At 40.3% G+C, this 19,145-nt stretch overlaps 1 protein-coding gene across 1 annotated transcript in view; it reads right to left on the reverse strand.

The window, feature by feature from the left end:
• LOC309797633 (centrosomal protein of 78 kDa-like) overlaps positions 1-11,927 on the reverse strand; it is a gene marked incomplete at both ends in the record, with an annotated part of 44,076 nt that extends 32,149 nt beyond the window's left edge. The window contains one exon of the mRNA XM_082646097.1: positions 11,889-11,927. Within this exon, the coding sequence (XP_082502223.1) occupies positions 11,889-11,927 (39 nt within the window). The remainder of the gene's footprint in view (positions 1-11,888) is intronic.
• Between the last annotated feature and the right edge of the window lie 7,218 nt (positions 11,928-19,145).

Consider the following 19,145-nt stretch of genomic DNA (forward strand, 5'->3'; position numbering starts at 1 on the left):
ATATAGGAAATTAGCTCTAATCTTTTTGAGGATCCCTGCTTTGTAACAAATTTCTTTTTTCTTTCTCCTTTGGGAGAAAAGATTCTTTCTGTGTCGTTTGGCTTCTGAGAGTTTGATTATACTGTTTTTTGCTGTGGGGTTCTTTGTGTTTCTCTTAGTCCTGAAATCAGCCAAAGATTTATAGCAACCAAACACATAGTGAACCAGGGAAGAGGCAATTTGAAAATGGCAGGAAAGCTTTGTGGCATTTTTACTTGCCCTTGCCCCATCCACTGTTAGTGTAGTGATGGTGTTAAAGTGGTGGAGTCTTAATGCAGTGATAGTCTTAAAGTAACAGCAGACCATTCCTAGTATGGGACCCTCAATCCTGCTTCAGGAGGGAGCAGAAGAGACCGTACTCTCAGATTATTATGTGTATCTGTTCTAACCTGTCTGGGAGCTACCTGAAGGACTGACACAAGATGCTTATCTCTGTCTTAGCTAACTTGGAACATAGTCTGGAAAAGCAGTGGTCAATGCTCAAAAAAAGTGCAAGGTGAACTAACAAAGCACAGATGGCTGGGGCAGAAGACTGTGCATTGAAATACAATAGACCACAGAAGATGCAGGAGCCAAAGTTGGGAGAGATTCTTTGGGAAATTAGAACCTACAAAAAGTACACATGTGTCCAGAGAAATTAGGAAAGCCACATGCATACTCGAGATAAGATGCATGTTCTGAAAACACCAGAGGAGTCTCTAAGCTTTTACCATGGGCTGAGCCCTGAACTTAATGCAGGTCAGCTAAATGTTGAAGGAGTGATCCAGCAGTCTGCACAATGGGCAGAGGTGTGTGGTTTTGGGTGTGCATGTGGATGTGCTTGTGTGTATTTATTTTTGTTTGTTTTAGGTGCAGGAATTCATCTCTGTCAAAACATTAGCTAAACATGAACTAAAGGAACAGAGACTTCAGTGCGTACATATGATAAGGAAAATAGTCATTGCAAAAATAGTTTGGAAAGGTCCCTAAACAAACAGACTACTACAGCCTCCAACAATCAAAAGCCCAGGAAACCCTGGGAAAGTGGGAGAATCTGATTTCCATAGATACCACATTATAGTATTTGAAAGACAAATTTTCAACCAAAAAAATCACAAGGTATACAAAGACATGGAAAAGTATGGTCCATTTAAGAAAACAAATTAATTGATGAAACCATCCCTAAGGAAGCCCAGACATTTCTCCACTGCATATTCTGGCCTCCTTTGTCATAGATTCATTGACCATAAGTGCATGGGTTTCTTTCTGCGCTCTCTATTCTGTTCCAGTGATCGATGTTTTTGTGCCAGTACCATACTGTTTTGATTACTGTAGGTTTGTAGCACAGTCTGAAGCCAGGGAGCATGATTCCTCCAGTTGTGTTCTTCTTTCTCAGGACTGTTTTAACTATTCAGGATCTTTTGTGTTTCCATACAAACTTTAAAATTATTTGTTCTAGGTCTGTGGAACATGCCCTTGATATGTTGATACAGACTGAATTGAATCCGTCGATTTCCTTGGGTATGATGGTCACTTTAACAATATTAATTCTTCCAATCCGTGACCATGGTATATCTTTCCAGCTGTTTGTGTCATCTTTAATTTCTTGTATCAGTGTCATATAGTTCCCTGGGTACAGGTCTTTTACCTCCTTAGGCAGATTTATTCTTCTGTATTTTATTCTTTTTTTACGCGATTGTAAATGGGATTGTTTCCTTAATTTCTCTTTCTGATAGTTCACTGTTAGTGTATAGAAATACAGTAGATTTCTAGATATAAATTTTGTATCCTGCAAATTTACCAAGTTCATTTTTGAGCTCTAATAATTTTTGGATGGTGTCTTTCAGATTTTCTATGTATCATGCCATCTGCAAACAGTGACAGTTTTACTTTTTCCTTTCCATTTTGGAGTCCTTTTATTTATTGACTTTTCTTGTCTGATTGCTGTGGCTAGGACTTCCAAAAGCACCTTCAATAAAAGTGGTGAGAGTGGGCATCCTTGTCTTGTTCGTGAACTTAGGGGAAATGCTTTCAGCTTTTCACCATTGAGTATGTTAGCTATGAGCTTGTCGTATATGGCCTTTATTATGTTGAGGTATGTTCCCTCTATGCCCACTTTCTGGAGAGTGTTTACCATGAATGGATATTGAATTTTTTTCAAAAGCTTTTTCTTCATCTATTGAGATGATCATATGGTTTTTAGTCTTCAATTTGTTACTGTGATGATAAGAGACCTAAGAGAGCTACAGAGGCTAAGTGACCTTTCCTTCCCTGAATGGGTAGGTATCCTTGTTCTGCCTTCTAATTGAGTTAGTATCTGCGTAAAGAACTGCCAGGTGTCATTAATACAATACAATACACTGTTGTGGCAATATAGAAATGAATTTGCCTAAATCATTTGGCTTTTCTAAATTATAGTCAATGAATATACTGAATGAATACTTCAACTTAAGGAAATGTTCTTAAAAATATATTAATGTAGGCACTTCAGCGGAGAATTGAAAACAAAACAAATAATTCAGGTAAAATTAAAGTACACTCAGTTGTATCCAGTTTCCTCTTGTAAATCTCTCTTTTTCATTTGAGTGGACAGTCACTGGAGAATATCTGACTTGGGGCTAAGGAAATCTAAGCCTTCTTGGCCACACTGTATTCCCTTATGTCGTTTAATAAAGACACCAGTTGGGTTGCTGAAAAAATAGTGGGAAAAATCAATGCCTCACATCCAAAGGGCAGCTCTTGAAAATATGTGGATTGTTGTAGTCATTTTGCTCTTCTGGCCTCAGAAGTTCTAATCTTAACCTTAGCCCCTCATGCAGAGAGACTTTTGAAACCAATTCGCACATTACTCATTATGTGACTGTTGAATAAGAGAAACCCAGCTCTTTTCCTGTGCTTTCCACCAGTTATCTTCTTCAAAACTTTGTTTGGATTGTTATACTTTAATCTTGCCTGGCAAGGGACTTATGGGAAGGTTGTTATTGTTTGAAAGTTTGGTGCCAGTATCTGCAAAGAAAGAAGGAAAGGTGTGTTTATCAAACATCCCAATAGTGAAGGTGTGTGAAAGCAACTTTTGAAAAAGTGAATCTGTCAGAGTTTAGCCATATTATTACATTTTATATTATTCATTGAACATAAATAATTATCAGTGAATCCTTTCTAGATTTTCTAGTTTCCCAAAGTTCCCTGTATTCACATTCTAAGGTGAAAAATGGTATTTTAAGTCGCTGCTCTCCACCTTATATTATGTATAATCACTCCTCATGACCTCTTCCTTCAAAGAAACGTGATCCTGAGAAGTGTCCTTTGTTTGTCTTTGTGGAATAAGTGATGGGGATGCATCCTGGAGACCTGTGAGATGTTTAAATTGTGGCCTAATGAAACTAGGATGGAGAGTTCTGGAAAGATGTGGAAAGATGGCTGGTAGAGTGTGGCCAGATGTGGGAGAAGAGACGCATACAGAGAGAGGGAGAGGAAATTTTCAGAGGGAGATAAACAAATAATTCAATAAGTTTTGTTGTGTGGTGTGGGATGCAAGCCTTTCTCTCCCCCTTTCCTTCACAATCTCTTTGTTAAAGACTGTGTTTTTCATTAGTTTTACTAAGATAGGATTTGCCGTTTTCTTTGGATACTGAGAATGGACCCATGGAAACAGTTACATTTGGGTTATCTCTGACTATCTTTAATGAAGAACATAAATATTGGCCACACTATCTATGCACATGCTATCACCATGCCTTTTTTGTTCTCTGTTCATATATCTAAGTCCTCTTCTTTGAGGTCAATCTCAAATCTCATCTGAAATGTACATTTATTGATAGATTCAACCCATAATGAACTGTCCCTTCTTTGTGCTCCTTAGGCTCTGATTATTTATAAAAACTCATTTTTGAACTTAGACACTGTCCAATATGATATATTAGTTGTTTCATCCGTATATGTTATATCCTCAACACAGTTATAAGCTTTTGTGGGGCTGGGATCATACATTCTGTAATTTTTCTCAGTACTTACACTTACTTTGATAGAAAGTGCATTCATTCATCTAAACATCATTTATTGAGTGTTAATTAAATGTCTCAACTCAGTCAATATTGTTTGAATGAATGCATGCATGAATGAGGGAGTATGCAATAGGTAGCCTAATGTACCGCCTGATGTGAAAAAACCAAAAGCATAAACACAAAACAAAGCCGAAAAGTGGCCCAGGACTTTCTGTAAAATATCCTGCTTTTGTTGGATGAGGCCATGAAAATCAAAATGCTCCTGAAAGGTCTTAAGAGCTGACCAAGAATAGTAAACAATTGAAATTCTCTCAGGCTTATTCAACCCTATCACTGGACACATTTATACCTCTCAGGAATGTTATTAAAAGAAGAGATTAATAAAGCTTTTATAGATGAGTCGATAAATCTCTAAACATTTAAATCTTCATTTCCTCCTAGGTTTCTCTAGTTTGGGTTTCCAAAAGATTTCAAGAAACCACAAGATAATTAAAAAATTAGACATTATCTTTCTTACCTTCATGTTTCTTGATGGTAAACACATTTTATTTTCTCCATAGTGCTGCCCAATTTCCACCAGTACAGTTCTTAAGTGAATTTTGCTCTGGATGGTGGGATATATAAGATGTAAATGAATTGTTTGTATATGTTTTAGAATTCTTCAAAAGGGCCTGGCCATGGGAATGCATTGAATCTTACTTAAATAAGTAAAGTAACTTCCTCAGAATTATTATTTTGTTCTGGTTAGGATACTCTCTGCCCTGGTTTGTTAAAATTTCCCTCTAGAGTGGTTTTAATTTTGTTTCTGATAGGGTCCTAGGATTTATTGCCACACCCATCCTGCATCTGGTTTTCTTTGAATTACTCTCCTTGCAGTTTCTGATTCATACAGGGCCTTACAGGTGAGTGACAACCTGGCCATCACAACTCTGGGAAGGACAGGCCTACTTTTCAGAGGTGTTGATGTTTTCTGTACCTGAAGGATTTCAAGAAATATCAATCTTCCTCACCACCTCCCTTGGCCCTCTTAATGGACTAAGCAGTTCCTCATGAAAGTTCTGTAGGATATCTGTACTAACTTCTCCATATTGTTCCATCCTGAGTCTAAATTCCTGGCCTCAAGGTAATGTTAGATTTCTAGCTCCAGCCCCTATGTACATAAGGCCTATACTAAGGAACGGAAACCATACACATCAGTCTGCTCTTATTTCTCTGGATTTAATTTCTCTGTTACTTTCTGAAACATGCAGGTGTTCCTTTCTTTCTTTTAATCTCAGCTATGTGCTTTTAACATTTTCAAAACTGACCCAGAATTTACATGTGTCTCCAGTAAGAGTACATTAAATTGAGCTTAGTCTGCTCTTCTACTGGCATATTTGAGATCCAAATAATTTGCTACTTAACTGGATTCAGTTACCTGTATATTTCAGGCACCTAAAACTCACCATGTTCCAAATTTCCCCCTTTATAGTTAGTAATTTTCTTGGGAATCTGGAAAACATTAGATGGAATAAAGTTAGTGAGTGGCCCAGGATTGCCTGAAATTTTGTTTGTCAGAGTGGCCAGGGAAAGTTAAGCAAAGAAGAAAACCAAATGAAAAACAGAATCACATTATTATGGCTGAGACAAGATTCCATGCAGAACTCTCTGTAGAGCTGGGTTGGGTCATAACTTATGCCAGAGCTCTAGGTGGGGTTGACACCATCTCATGCCAAGCTCTCAGTTCTGGGCTGACGTCATCTCTGGTCCACTCTATGGAGTGGAAACTTTGGAGGAATGGCCAATGTGTTCCACAGTGTAGGAAGAGGGAAACTGTGAACGTTACTTTCTAAATTGTGGAGGAACTAACCACTGTAAATGTGCCTTGAACTATGGTGTTTAATTTGACCAGTCAGATCAATGACTTTCCCCTTGAATGAAATGCTGCTACGTATATGAGCAGAAAAACAAAACTGGTATAAGGAATAGATAGCTAGTGGGAAGCAGCCACATAGCCCAGGAAGATCAGCTCTGTGCTTTGTGACCACCTAGAGGGGTGACATAGGGAGGGTGGGAGGGAGGGAGATGCAAAAGGGAAGAGATATGGGGACATATGTATATGTATAACTGATTTACTTTGTTTTAAAGTGGAAACTAATGCACCATTGTAAAGCAATTATACTCCAATAAAGATGTTTTTAAAAAAAAACTAGTATAAGGAGATGGAGAGACTGGGAGTCTTATTTTCCCAGCAATTAACTTTTCCTCGACCATGACCTTCCCTTTGAGTCTCCTAGACATTGGGGATGATCGCAACCCCTTGGGTTGGGTGATGGCAACCCCATCTTCACTAGAACCTCTATAGTTAACTTTGATTTTTCCCACTCCGTCTATCCATCCCATGTATGCAGTCAGACATTTGATCTTGGACTTTTACTGACAAAATATCCTTGAATATAACCATTTCTTTTCACTGCCACTGCTACTGCTTTTGTCACTGCCTTAACTAGGGCTTTATCTTTAAGTTCTTTATATAAATATATAAATATCTATATATAAATAAAATATACAAATAAATAAAATGTAATATTAATTCTGATGATTTTAAAGTCTTTTCTTGATAAAGACTTTTCCTGATAAATATACACAATATCTTATATAAATATTTGTGTATTATCTGTTCTTTTCTTAGAATTTTAGTCATATGATTCTATCTCTTGGTATGTCTAGAACTTTTTGATTGAATGCTGACTATTTTATTTGGCTTTTTAAATTTTTCTCAGTGGAAATGTTGTTTTGCTTCAAAATATTTTACTTTACCTGGAAGTAGCTAATCTTCAAATTACAATTTTTTTAATGCTTTCAAATATCAATACTATAGGTGTCACAAAATCTAGAAAAATGACATTTGAAAATTAACTACTGCCAGATGTGTCTCTATAAAACTTTTTCCCCACTCTTGTAGCTATATATTCTTTAACTGCCTCCTCATATGACAGTTTATGTGTTTTAGAAATAAAATTTTAAGAAATAAACTTTGTAGTTTATAGACATAGATTTCTTTTCACATGGTTGATTAGAGTTTGCTTTTAGTTATTAATAGTTTAGAAAAGTTTATTTCAGCGTCACAATTTATTATTGATAATGTCGCATTAATGTTCAATGTTAACTTTGAGAAAACCTCTATGGATTACTTCCTCATAAGTATTTACTATTATAAATGCATTACTGATTTCAGTACTGCTATAGGTTTGTGCATTACAGGAATTCTGATAAAATACTCATTGACACCATTCCATTACACACATTATTGATGGGGTATATTCTTTTATTTCTTTCTTTATTTATTTTTGACTGTGTTGTGTCTTCGTTGCTGTGCGCAGGCTTTCTCTAGTTGCAGCGACCGGGGGATACTCTTTGTTGCGGTGTGCAGCCTTCTTATTGCGGTGGCTTCTCTTGTTGCAAAGCACAGGCTCTAGGCACACAAGCTTCAGTAGTTGTGGCTCGCAGGCTCAGTAGTTGTGGCTCACGGGCTCTAGAGCAAAGGCTCTATAGTCGTGGCACACGGTCTTAGTTGCTCTGCACCATGTGGGATCTTCCCGGACCAGGGCTCGAACCCGTGTCCCCTGCATTGGCAGGTGGCTTCCTAACCACTGTGCCATCAGGGAAGCCCCTGGAGTATATTGGGTTTTTTTTTTTTTTTGCAGTATGCTGGCCTCTCACTGTTGTGGCCTCTCCCCGTTGTGGGGCAAAGGCTCCGGACATGCAGGCTCAGTGGCCATGGCTCACGGGCCTAGCCGCTACGTGGCATTTGGGATCTTCCCAGACTGGGGCACGAACCCATGTCCCCTGCATCGGCAGGCAGACTCTCAACCACTGCACCACCAGGGAAGCCCTGGAGTATATTCTTGACAGAAGGAAATTTCCGTTTTGACTAAGCATTGAAGAAAACTGAATCTTTGACTTATCTTTCACATGCCTGATGATTGAAATAATTTTCCACAGAATAACTTCTGGTTTTATACTTTTCAGTTCTTTTTTCTTCTTCACACGCACATGCTTTGAGAGCTGTGAAGTGCAAGACATGGCTATATTGTAAGGTGGTTTTTGTCCTTATGCTTCTGTGTCTTGTGCTAGTTAAGTCAGTAGAGTAGTCAGTAAGAGTACTGAAAGTTATTCCTGTAATGGGATATTATATAGTCAATTACATATGGTGGTGTCTGAAAATCACATAATAGCCTCACTTAAAACATCTCCTTATCCAGATTTCAAAAAAGCCTGTGACCAATCCAATATGATCCAACATAGCAGAATATGATAGAAGGAAAATTGACAAAGAAATAGACGCTGGACTTACCTGATGGAAATTAAAATATCTCACTTTTGACAATTTTGCAAAAACCTATAATTACATGAACTAATTTCTAGGGTTCTTCGTAGGACCTCAAAAGGAACCCATAGAGTTGTGGAACAACAATAGTAGCTACTGTGATGAGAAGCCCGGGCACTGCAACAAAGAGTAGCCCCCGCTCACCACAACTAGAGGAAGCCTGCACGCAGCACTGAAGACCCAACGCAGCCAAGATAAAAATAAATAAATAAAAATAAATAAATTTATCTTTTAAAAAGTAATACTCAGGTTTGAGGCATGAGAAATTTGATGAGGAGAAATTAGCTAATGTTTGCAGAACTTTTAAAATATCAAACTCAGTCTCTAAGATTTTAGCATTCTATACAACATCGGTTACTTATTAGTGGTTTGGGAAGGCCAATTTAAAATTTTCTCATCTTACTGTATTGAAATTCACGACCCTAATGTTTTCCACGTTGACTATATGAATGATGAAGAAAAGTCAATCATGTATTTCATTTCCAACTGGACAGAAAACAATATTTTAAAAAGTGTTTGGCCTACTGACTTTTGATTTCTTCTAAGGCAAATGGATAGGTAATTTTTATTCCCTGATTGGGAGAAAAATGGTGGAAGAGGGCAGGGTTAAGGATTAAGATTTCAAGAGCATGAGAGGTAGATGGCCAACCATAGTTCCTAAGGTTCGGTGCCTGTAACTGTTGCCGCTGCTTAAGCGTGCCAAAGCAGTGGTACGGCTGCTGCGCTCGTGTTTGCTACCACTAGAAACATTCTTGCCAGTAGTGGCGGCAGCGGGACTCAATTACTCCCTTTTTTCACTCTCTCCAGAAGCTCCAGATGGCGTCTTCCGTGGGCAACGTGGCCGACAGCACAGAACCAACGAAACGTATGCTTTCCTTCCAAGGGTTAGCTGAGCTGGCACATCGAGAATATCAGGCAGGAGATTTTGAGACAGCTGAGAGACACTGCATGCAGCTCTGGAGACAAGAGCCAGGCAATACTGGTGTACTTTTATTACTTTCATCTATACACTTCCAGTGTCGAAGGCTGGACAGATCTGCCCACTTTAGTACTCTGGCAATTAAACAGAACCCTCTTCTGGCAGAAGCCTATTCGAATTTGGGGAATGTGTACAAGGAAAGAGGGCAGTTGCAGGAAGCAACTGAGCATTACCGGCATGCATTGCGTCTCAAACCAGATTTCATCGATGGTTATATTAACCTGGCAGCCGCTTTGGTAGCAGCAGGCGACATGGAAGGGGCAGTACAAGCTTACGTCTCTGCTCTTCTTGGTACTGTGTTCGCAGTGACCTGGGGAACCTGCTCAAAGCCCTGGGTGGCTTAGAAGAAGCCAAGGCATGTTATTTGAAAGCAACTGAGGTGCAACCGAACTTTGCAGTAGCTTGGAGTAATCTTGGCTGTGTTTTCAATGCACAAGGGGAGATTTGGCTTGCAATTCATCACTTTGAAAAGGCTGTCACCCTTGACCCCAATTTTCTGGATGCTTATATCAATTTAGGAAATGTCTTCAACGAGGCACGGATTTTTGACCGAGCTGTGGCAGCTTACCTTCGTGCCCTAAGCTTGAGTCCAAATCATGCAGTGGTACATGGCAACCTGGCTTGTGTATACTATGAGCAAGGCCTGATGGATCTGGCAATAGACACCTACAGGCGAGCTATTGAATTGCAACCACATTTCCCTGATGCTTACTGCAACCTAGCCAACCCTCTCAAAGAGAAGGGCAGTGTTGCTGAAGCAGAAGATTGTTATCATACAGCTCTCCGGCTGTGTCCCACCCATGCAGACTCTCTGAATAACCTAGCCAATATCAAAGGAGAACAGGGAAACAGTGAAGAGGCAGTTCGCTTGTATCGTAAAGCATTAGAGCTCTGCCCAGACTTTGCTGATGCCCATTCAAATTTAACAAGTGTATTGAAGCAGCAGGGAAAACTGCACGAAGCTCTGATGCATTATAAGGAGGCTATCCGAATCAGTCCTACCTTTGCTGATGCGTACTGTTATATGGGAAACACTCTATGGGAGATGCAGGATGTTCAGGGAGCCTTGCAGTGTTATACTCGTGCCGTTCAGATCAACCCTGCATTTGCGGATGCCCACAGCAATCTGGCTTCCATTCACCAGGATTCAGGGAATATTCCAGAAGCAATTGCTTCTTATCGCACTGTTCTGAAGCTTCAACCTGATTTTCCTGACGCTTATTGTAATTTGGCTCATTGCCTGCAGGTTGTCTGTGATTGGACAGACTATGATGAGCGAATGAAGAAGTTGGTCAGCATTGTGGCTGACCAGTTGGAGAAGAATAGGTTGCCTTCTGTGCAGCCTCATCATAGTATGCTCTATCCTCTTCCTCATGGCTTCAGGAAGGCTATTGCTGAGAGGCATGGGAACCTCTGCTTGGCTAATATAAGTGTCCTTCATAAACCACCGTATGAACATCCAAAAGACTTGAAGCTCAGTGATGGTCGACTGCGTGTAGGATACGTGAGTTCTGACTTTGGGAATCATCCTACTTCTCACCTTATGCAGTCTATTCCAGGCATGCACAATTCTGATAAATTTGAGATATTCTGTTATGCCCTGAGCCCACATGATGGCACAAACTTCCGAGCGAAGGTGATGGCAGAAGCCAATCATTTCACTGATCTTTCTCAGATTCCATGCAATGGGAAAGCAGCCGATCGCATCCATCAAGATGGTATACACATCCTTGTAAATATGAATGGTTATACCAGGGGTGCTCGAAATGAACTCTTTGCTCTCAGGCCAGCTCCTATTCAGGCAATGTGGCTGGGTTACCCTGGGACTAGTGGCGCGCTTTTCATGGATTATATCATCACTGATCAGGAAACGTCACCTGCTGAAGTTGCTGAGCAGTATTCTGAGAAACTGGCTTATATGCCCCATACATTCTTTATTGGTGATCATGCTAATATGTTCCCTCACCTGAAGAAAAAAGCCGTCATCGATTTTAAGTCCAATGGGCACCTTTATGACAATCGGATTGTGCTGAATGGCATCGACCTCCAAGCATTTCTTGATAGTCTATCAGATGTGCAAATAGTCAAGATGAAATGTCCTGATGGAGAAGACAACGCAGACAGCAGTAATACAGCTCTTAATATGCCTGTCATTCCTATGAATACTGTTGCAGAAGCAGTTATTGAAATGATTAACAGAAGACAAATTCAGATTACAATGAATAGATTCAGTATTAGCAATGGACTGGCAACTACCCTGATCAACAATAAGGCTGCCACTGGAGAGGAGGTTCCCCGTACCATTATTGCAACCACATGTTCTCAGTACGGGTTACCGGAAGATGCCATTGTGTACTGTAACTTTAATCAGTTATACAAAATTGACCCACCTACTTTGCAGATGTGGGCAAATATTCTGAAGCGTGTTCCCAATAGTGTACTGTGGCTGTTGCGTTTTCCAGCAGCAGGAGAAGCTAATATTCAACAGTACACACAAAATGTGGGCCTTCCCCTGAACCGTATCATTTTTTCCGCTGTTGCTCCTAAAGAGGAACATGTTCGGAGAGGCCAGCTGGCTGATGTCTGCTTGGACACTCCACTCTGTAATGGCCACACCACAGGGATGGATGTCCTTTGGGCAGGGACCCCCATGGTGACTATGCCAGGAGAGACTCTTGCTTCCCGAGTTGCAGGTTCCCAGCTCACTTGTTTAGGCTGTCTTGAGCTGATTGCTAAAAATAGGCAAGAATATGAAGAGATAGCTGTGAAACTGGGAACTGATCTCGAATACCTGGAGAAAATTCGTGGCAAAGTCTGGAAGCAGAGAACATCTAGCCCTCTGTTCAACACCAAACAATACACAATGGAACTAGAGCGGCTCTATCTACACATGTGGGAGCATTATGCAGCTGGCAACAAACCTGATCACATGATTAAGCCTGTTGAAGTCACTGAGTCGGCCTAAATAATGACTGTGTGCCCAGGAGAATTACCCCTGTAGCTGAGCCTCAACCTTCTGGGGGAAAGGGAACTACTTTTTCCATATCATGGTGCAGATGGGTGACAGACAATGATAAGAAATAGCACAGCCAGACTTGCTTCCTGCATGATCACGATAGGGAGAGACCCAAGAGATGCGAAACTGCTGTTCCACAAGGAGTCTCCATCGAATTTTGCAGCAGCCAGGTGTCTGGAGGGTCTGGAAGGTAAGTCTGGAAGGTCTGATCCCCCTTGGTCTCCCAGGGGATGGATGGTTAGTGTGGAAGGGAGATAGAGATTGCCCAGCCGTTTTGTGATTATCACGGATTGATTGAGTCTTCTGAATTAATTTTTTTCTTTATATTTTGGGTATTGGAGCTTTTAAAAATGTTTGGTTTCAGGTATTTTTATTCATGTGAAGTGTATATGATTCTCTTGAGATAAGGTTTTAAGCTAAAATATTCCTTGTTTTAGTTTCTGAACTCTACAGATAAATGGGAACTTTGCTGGTGTAGTCTTTTTATAGGTTTTATAAACCACTTGAGCCTCTATCAGTCACTTTAGTGTCTGACATAACGTTTGGAACTCTCAGTGCTTTGTTGGTCTGTAGATGATGGCTTCAATTCTTTTTCTGGTCCGTTTCCTTCTTCCCTTCCCCCCACTTTAAAAATTCTCCTGTAACTTGCCTAACAAAATACCAAGTGTGATTCACAACCTCCCAGAGTGTTTCTCTTCAACACATCATCTGGTGCCAAATGAAGATTCTTAGGAGTGCTTATTAATTATGAAGGGCAGAGTTGTGGTACTGTCACTGACGATAATAATAATGGATTTTTGGCCTAGAGTTTTGACCTATTTCACCAGTGTTTTACCATTGACTGCCCCTCTATGCTGCTTCCAAAAGTGATAGTGTGTGATAAGATTTTTACTTTCATTTCTAAAGTTTGGTTTTTTTAGGTGAGTCCTGTTCTTCCTTTTTCTTTCAGCAGAAATGAAATCCCAGGTAAGTATAAGTATTCAAATATTTGATCAGTAAGTCACAGTTATCTCCAGTACATTAAATGACTTTCATCAAAAAACATGTTATAGGTAAAAAGCTCTGAAGGACCAGCTATGTATATGATAATTATGTTTCAGGCCTTCTAGGGTATTATATATAATAACTTGTCTTCTGGTCGTGGTCTTGAAGTCTTTATGGATTCAGCCTCAGTAGTAGCGAACTGCACTGCTACTTGGTTTGGAGTACAAATTAGACTTTAGCCCTCCTGGAGGTTGAGTTTTTGGTATTGAAAACCATAGGAATGAAATTATTGTATTTCATCAAAGGATCGAGGGCTTGAGGCTTAAACAAGCCAACATATGTGTGGGAAGCAGTCAGCCTTGAGAGCAGGCTACGGACATGCCAGGCATGCCGCTGCTGCTCGAAGGCACTGTCCCTACTTGTTCCCCTCCTTGTTCCATTCCACGGGAGATAAATCACCAGGGCCCAGAAATCAGAAAGAATGGAAAATGAGACAAGCAAATCTGTCTCCACCCTGCACGTGCAGGTTATTTTGGATGATTCTGGGTTTATGGGTTTTCTCCCAGGGAAGTTAACCTTGAGCCGAGACAGTCATTAGATAATGTAAACCACCGTCTGGCAACCTTCCCTTTTCTAGTCTATATAATCTGCAACTGTAGCATAATAAAACTTGCCTTGCAACCATCACTTGTCTTGGTCCTTCTGACCCCATTCGTCGGTGCTACTTCAGTTCCTTACCCCGTCCCTTCTGACCCTGGGCGGTGAAATCCTCTTTCTGAGGCTGGTCCGTGGCAAGTGGCGCCCGAACAGGGACCTGAAGCGTGAAGCCAATGAAAAGAAAAAGAAAGTTCAGGTAAGAGAACGCTTATGCAAAATATGTGTGGACACGAGTAAAAGTGAAACTAATAGAGGCATAAGGCAACAGTCAGAAGTAAAATAAGATGGGGCCAAAGGGCTCAAAGGAGCATGAATTATTTGCTCTGGTTTTACTTTTGATGCTTCAAGCTCGGGGTAATAAAGTTTCTACCTCACAGTTGACTGAATTTTTGCAGCATATCCATGATGTATCTCCCTGGTTTCCTGATGGCGGCTCTGTGACATAGAAATCTGGCAGAAAGTTGGAGAAGATTTAAAAAATTATTATGAGTCTCGAGGGCCTACTCATACTGCCGTTGTTACATTTAGTTTGTGGAACCTGATAAAAATATGTTTAGGTTCTTCTCATGATAGTGTTGATTTGAATGTAAAGTCAGAAAAACATAAGCCTCTGACAGAAGAAAAGCCTGTATTATCAGCTACTGTGTCGCCACTTCCTAAACCGAAAGAGCTAATTAATTTAAGTATTTCAGATGAAGAGGAACATTTTGACTTAACAGATGAGGCTTTTAAACATAAAAGAGAGAAATATCCTGAGGATGATTTTCTAATGGCTATAATAGATAAGTCAGTGCAAAAGCTGCAGATTAGTAAGGACTGTCTTCCTCAAAATTCTCCATCTGTAAAAATGCTCAGTCCCTTGCAACGTGCTGTACAAGCAGCAATAAAACGAGGAGAAGATCCTATTTTCTGTTGTCCTGTCACGGAAAGACCTGATCCTAATAATCCTCAACAGGCTATTAGGGAGCATCAGGCTCTTCCTTTTAAAGTTTTGAAAGATTTAAAATCTGCTTGTGCTCAATATGGGCCCACTGCTCCTTTTACTACTGCTATGGTTGACACTATTACAGGAGAAGCTCTTCCCCCTGCTGATTGGCAGTCTATTGCACGAGCTTGTTTAAATGGTGGAGATTATTTAATATGGAAGTTTGATTTTTATGAACGGGCTGCTGAACAAGCAGAAAAGAATGCTACCCATGGTATTCCAGTTGATTATCATATGCTGATTGGGGAAGGACCATATATTTCTTTACAAGATCGATTAACTTATCCCTTTGTTGCTTATCCTCAAATAAATCATTTGGCATTACAAGCCTGGAGGAAGTTATCTTCTACACACAAAACTGAGGATCTTTCAAAAATTAGACAGGGCGGGCCTCCCTGGTGGCGCGGTGGTTGAGAGTCCGCCTGCCGATGCAGGGGATACGGGTTCGTGCCCCGGTCTGGGAGGATCCCATATGCCGCGGAGCGGCTGGGCCCGTGAGCCATGGCCGCTGGGCCTGCGCGTCCGGAGCCTGTGCTCCGCAACGGGAGAGACCACAACAGTGAGAGGCCCGCATACCGCAAAAAGAAAAAAAAAAAAAAAAAAAAAAATTAGACAGGGACCTGATGAACCATATGCTGATTTTGTAGATAGATTGTTACAGCCGGTGGGGAGACTCATTGTGGATGGACTCACTGGTACAATTGTAGTTAAGCAACTTGCTTTTGAAAACGCTAATAATGCATGTCAGGCTGCGATTCGACCTTGGAGAAAACGGGGAACATTGGAGGATTATATTCGCCTTTGTGCAGACATTGGGCCTGCTTATATACAGGGTGCTGCTATGGCTGCAGCATTAACTAAAGTGGGGTTTAAAAACAATCCAAAGAGAACAAAGACTAGTTTTAAATGCGGAAAGGCAGGTCATTTTGCTGGAGAATGTAGATCTTTTCACTGTAACCCTGGTCCTTCCTTCCCTACTCAAAACCCTCCAGATGGTCAGAAGATCCCTGGTTTATGCCCTAAATGCAATAGGGGAAAACGTTGGGCACGAGATTGTCGCTCAGTGGCCCACAAGGATGGAACACCACTGTCGGGAAACTCCTCCCGGGGCCTTCCCCGGCCCCAACAGATAATAGGGGCAATGTCTGTGTATCCTCCTCAAACTATCAATCAGACATTAACCAAAATCAAAAACATACCATACATTTGCTCTCCAGAGAAACAGCAGGAAGTGCAGGACTGGACCACAGTACCTCTGCCTGATATGTATTAACTCCTGAAATGGGTCCTCAGGCCCTCTCTACGGGCATCTATGGACCTTTACCCAAGGGTTTGATGGGACTATTATTGGGAAGAAGTAGTGTCACCATGAAGGGTTTAACTATTATGCCAGGAGTCATAGATTGTGACTACGAAGGAGAAATAAAAATCATGGCACAAACTATTAAAAATATAATAATGATTTCTCCTGGGGATAAAATTGCACAATTGCTACTTTTGCCCTTTGTACCTCATGGACAAATTTTACAACATCAAAAGAGAGACACAAAGGCTTTTGGATCATCTAATGCTGCCTACTGGATTCAGAAGGTAGGGAAAGAACGTCCAGAAAGGAAATGAACCATTAATGGAAAGGTTTTTTCAGGTTTGTTAGACACTGGAGCTGATGTCTCTGTTATGACACAGATTCACTGGCATAAACATTGGCCCGTTAGTCCTACTATTACAGAACTTCAAGGAATAGGACAGAGTTCTTCTCCTATGCAAAGTAGTCAGTTATTATTATGGCAAGATAGTGAGGGCCATTCAGGATACTTCCAGCCTTATGTTTTGCCTAGGCTGCCTTTAAACCTCTGGGGCCGAGATATATTAAAAGAAATGGGAGTATTACTTTATAGTCCAAATTCTCAAATCTCTAATATGATGTTGGATCAAGGATTTCTTCCCACAAAAGGGCTGGGAACAAATCAACAAGGAACTGTCTATCCTATTGATGTGAAAATAAAAAATGATAGACAAGGTTTGGGTTTTTCTTAGGGGCCTTGGATTCTCCTCCACTCACTGCTGATCCAATTACTTGGCTGAGTGATGACCCTGTATGGGTGGACCAATGGCCCCTCACAAAGGAGAAATTAGAAGCTGCAGAACAATTAGTACTGGAACAATTAGGGCATTTAGAAATTTCCAATAGTCCTTGGAATACTCCTATTTTTATTACCAAGAAAAAATCTGGAAAATATAGGTTATTACAGGCTCTAAGAGCTGTTAATAAAACTATGCTAATAATGGGAGCTCTTCAAGCAGGCCTACCCTCTCCAACAGCCATACCACACAATTATCATCTTTTAGTTATAGATTTAAAAGATTGTTTTTTTCACTATTCCTTTGTTTCCTGAAGATAGAAAACATTTTGCTTTTAGCTTGCCTTCCTTAAATTTTAAGGAACCCAGGAGGAGATTTCAATGGAAAGTATTGCCTCAGGGCATGGCAAATAGTCCTACATTATGCCAAAACTATGTGGCTCAGGCCTTAACTCCTGTGAGAAAAAGGTTTCCAACGTTATATCTCATGCATTATATGGATGATATACTTTTAGCCACTGATAATATTTCTTTATTAGAGACTGCTTTTCAATTTTTACAACAATCCTTACAATCATTTGGCTTGGTCATTGCCTCAGAAAAAATTCAAAGACAATCTCCATTTTTCTATTTGGGAAAATATATTGATAACACTACCATTAGGCCTCAAAAACTGCAAATTCGAGTTGATAATTTAAAAACATTAAAGGATTTTCAAAAATTACTTGGAGATATTAATTGGCCAAGGCCTTCCTTAAAACTTACTACTGCTCAATTAGAGCCTTTGTTTGATATTCTTAAAGGTGACTCAGATCCTTCTACTTCATGCTCTATGACTCCAGAAGCACTTCAAGCTTTACAAATAGTTAATAGAGCTATCAGCTCTGAACAATTAACTCGAATGCATACTCACCTGCCAATTTCTTTAATTGCTTGTCCAACACCTCATGTGCCTACTGCCATCTTATGGCAAACTGTTGGAATTATTGAATGGATTCATATGAAAACTACATCCTCTAAGGTTATTAACCCTTATTTTGAACTTAGTAGTAAGCTAATAATGCAAGGTAGAACTAGATGCTTACAACTTCTGGGTATAGAACCTTCTCAAATTATTATCCCTTATTCAGTTAGTCAACAAAATTGGCTTTTTCAACATAGTAATGAATGGGGTCTTGCTCTTGCAGGATTTTCAGGTGCCTTGGAATGCCATTACCCTGCTGATAAATTGATCCAATTCGACAAAGTTAACTGTTATATCTTTCCTTCTATAATTAGGCAACAGCCTATTCCTCATGTACCTTTGGTTTTTACAGACGGTTCTTCTTCAGGAGTGGCTACTGTAATCATTGATGACGGAACCAAACTCATTAAACAAACTTCCTTGACTTCAGCTCAACGTGTTGAACTGTATGCTGTCATTATGGCTTTTAAACATTTGCCTTCTATATCTTTTAATTTGTTTTCTGATAGTAACTATCTTATCAGCTTATTATTTCTTCTGGAGACTGCGACCAGAGGACATACTAATGACCCTGAATTATCATCCTCTTTTCGTTTGCTTCAACAGCTTATTCGTTCCCACGATGGTCGTGTTGCAGCTCTGCATATCCGTGCTCATTCTAACTTGCCTGGTCCATTGTCTAAACTTAATGCGACTGCAGATGTTTTAACTCGATCTAAACGTGATCTTTATCCTGTGCGTTTTCCTCCCAAAAATAAAGTTAAAGTTACTCTTCCTCCTCAACCTCTTTTCCCTAAAGCAGGACATATCCCAATTTACCGTCCTCCTCCTTTCCATTCGTCATGCTGTCAAGAATGGCTAAGGTATTGCATTCATTATCTTCATACTGTTGATACTCATGGTCCATGTCCTGGACACCCTCATATCATGGTAAGTTATGATCAAACTGCTTCACAAGCAGCACAGCAATCGCATGCTTTACACCATCAGTCGGCGGCTACGTTACGCAAAGAATTTTCCCTTACTCGTGAAGCCGCCCGACAAATTGTTAAGCAATGCCCACAGTGCTTACCTCACCTTCCTGTTCC

Source organism: Mesoplodon mirus (assembly GCF_964341445.2).
Source record: "Mesoplodon mirus genome assembly, contig: HAP1_SCAFFOLD_810, whole genome shotgun sequence".
Lineage (NCBI taxonomy): Eukaryota > Metazoa > Chordata > Mammalia > Artiodactyla > Ziphiidae > Mesoplodon > Mesoplodon mirus.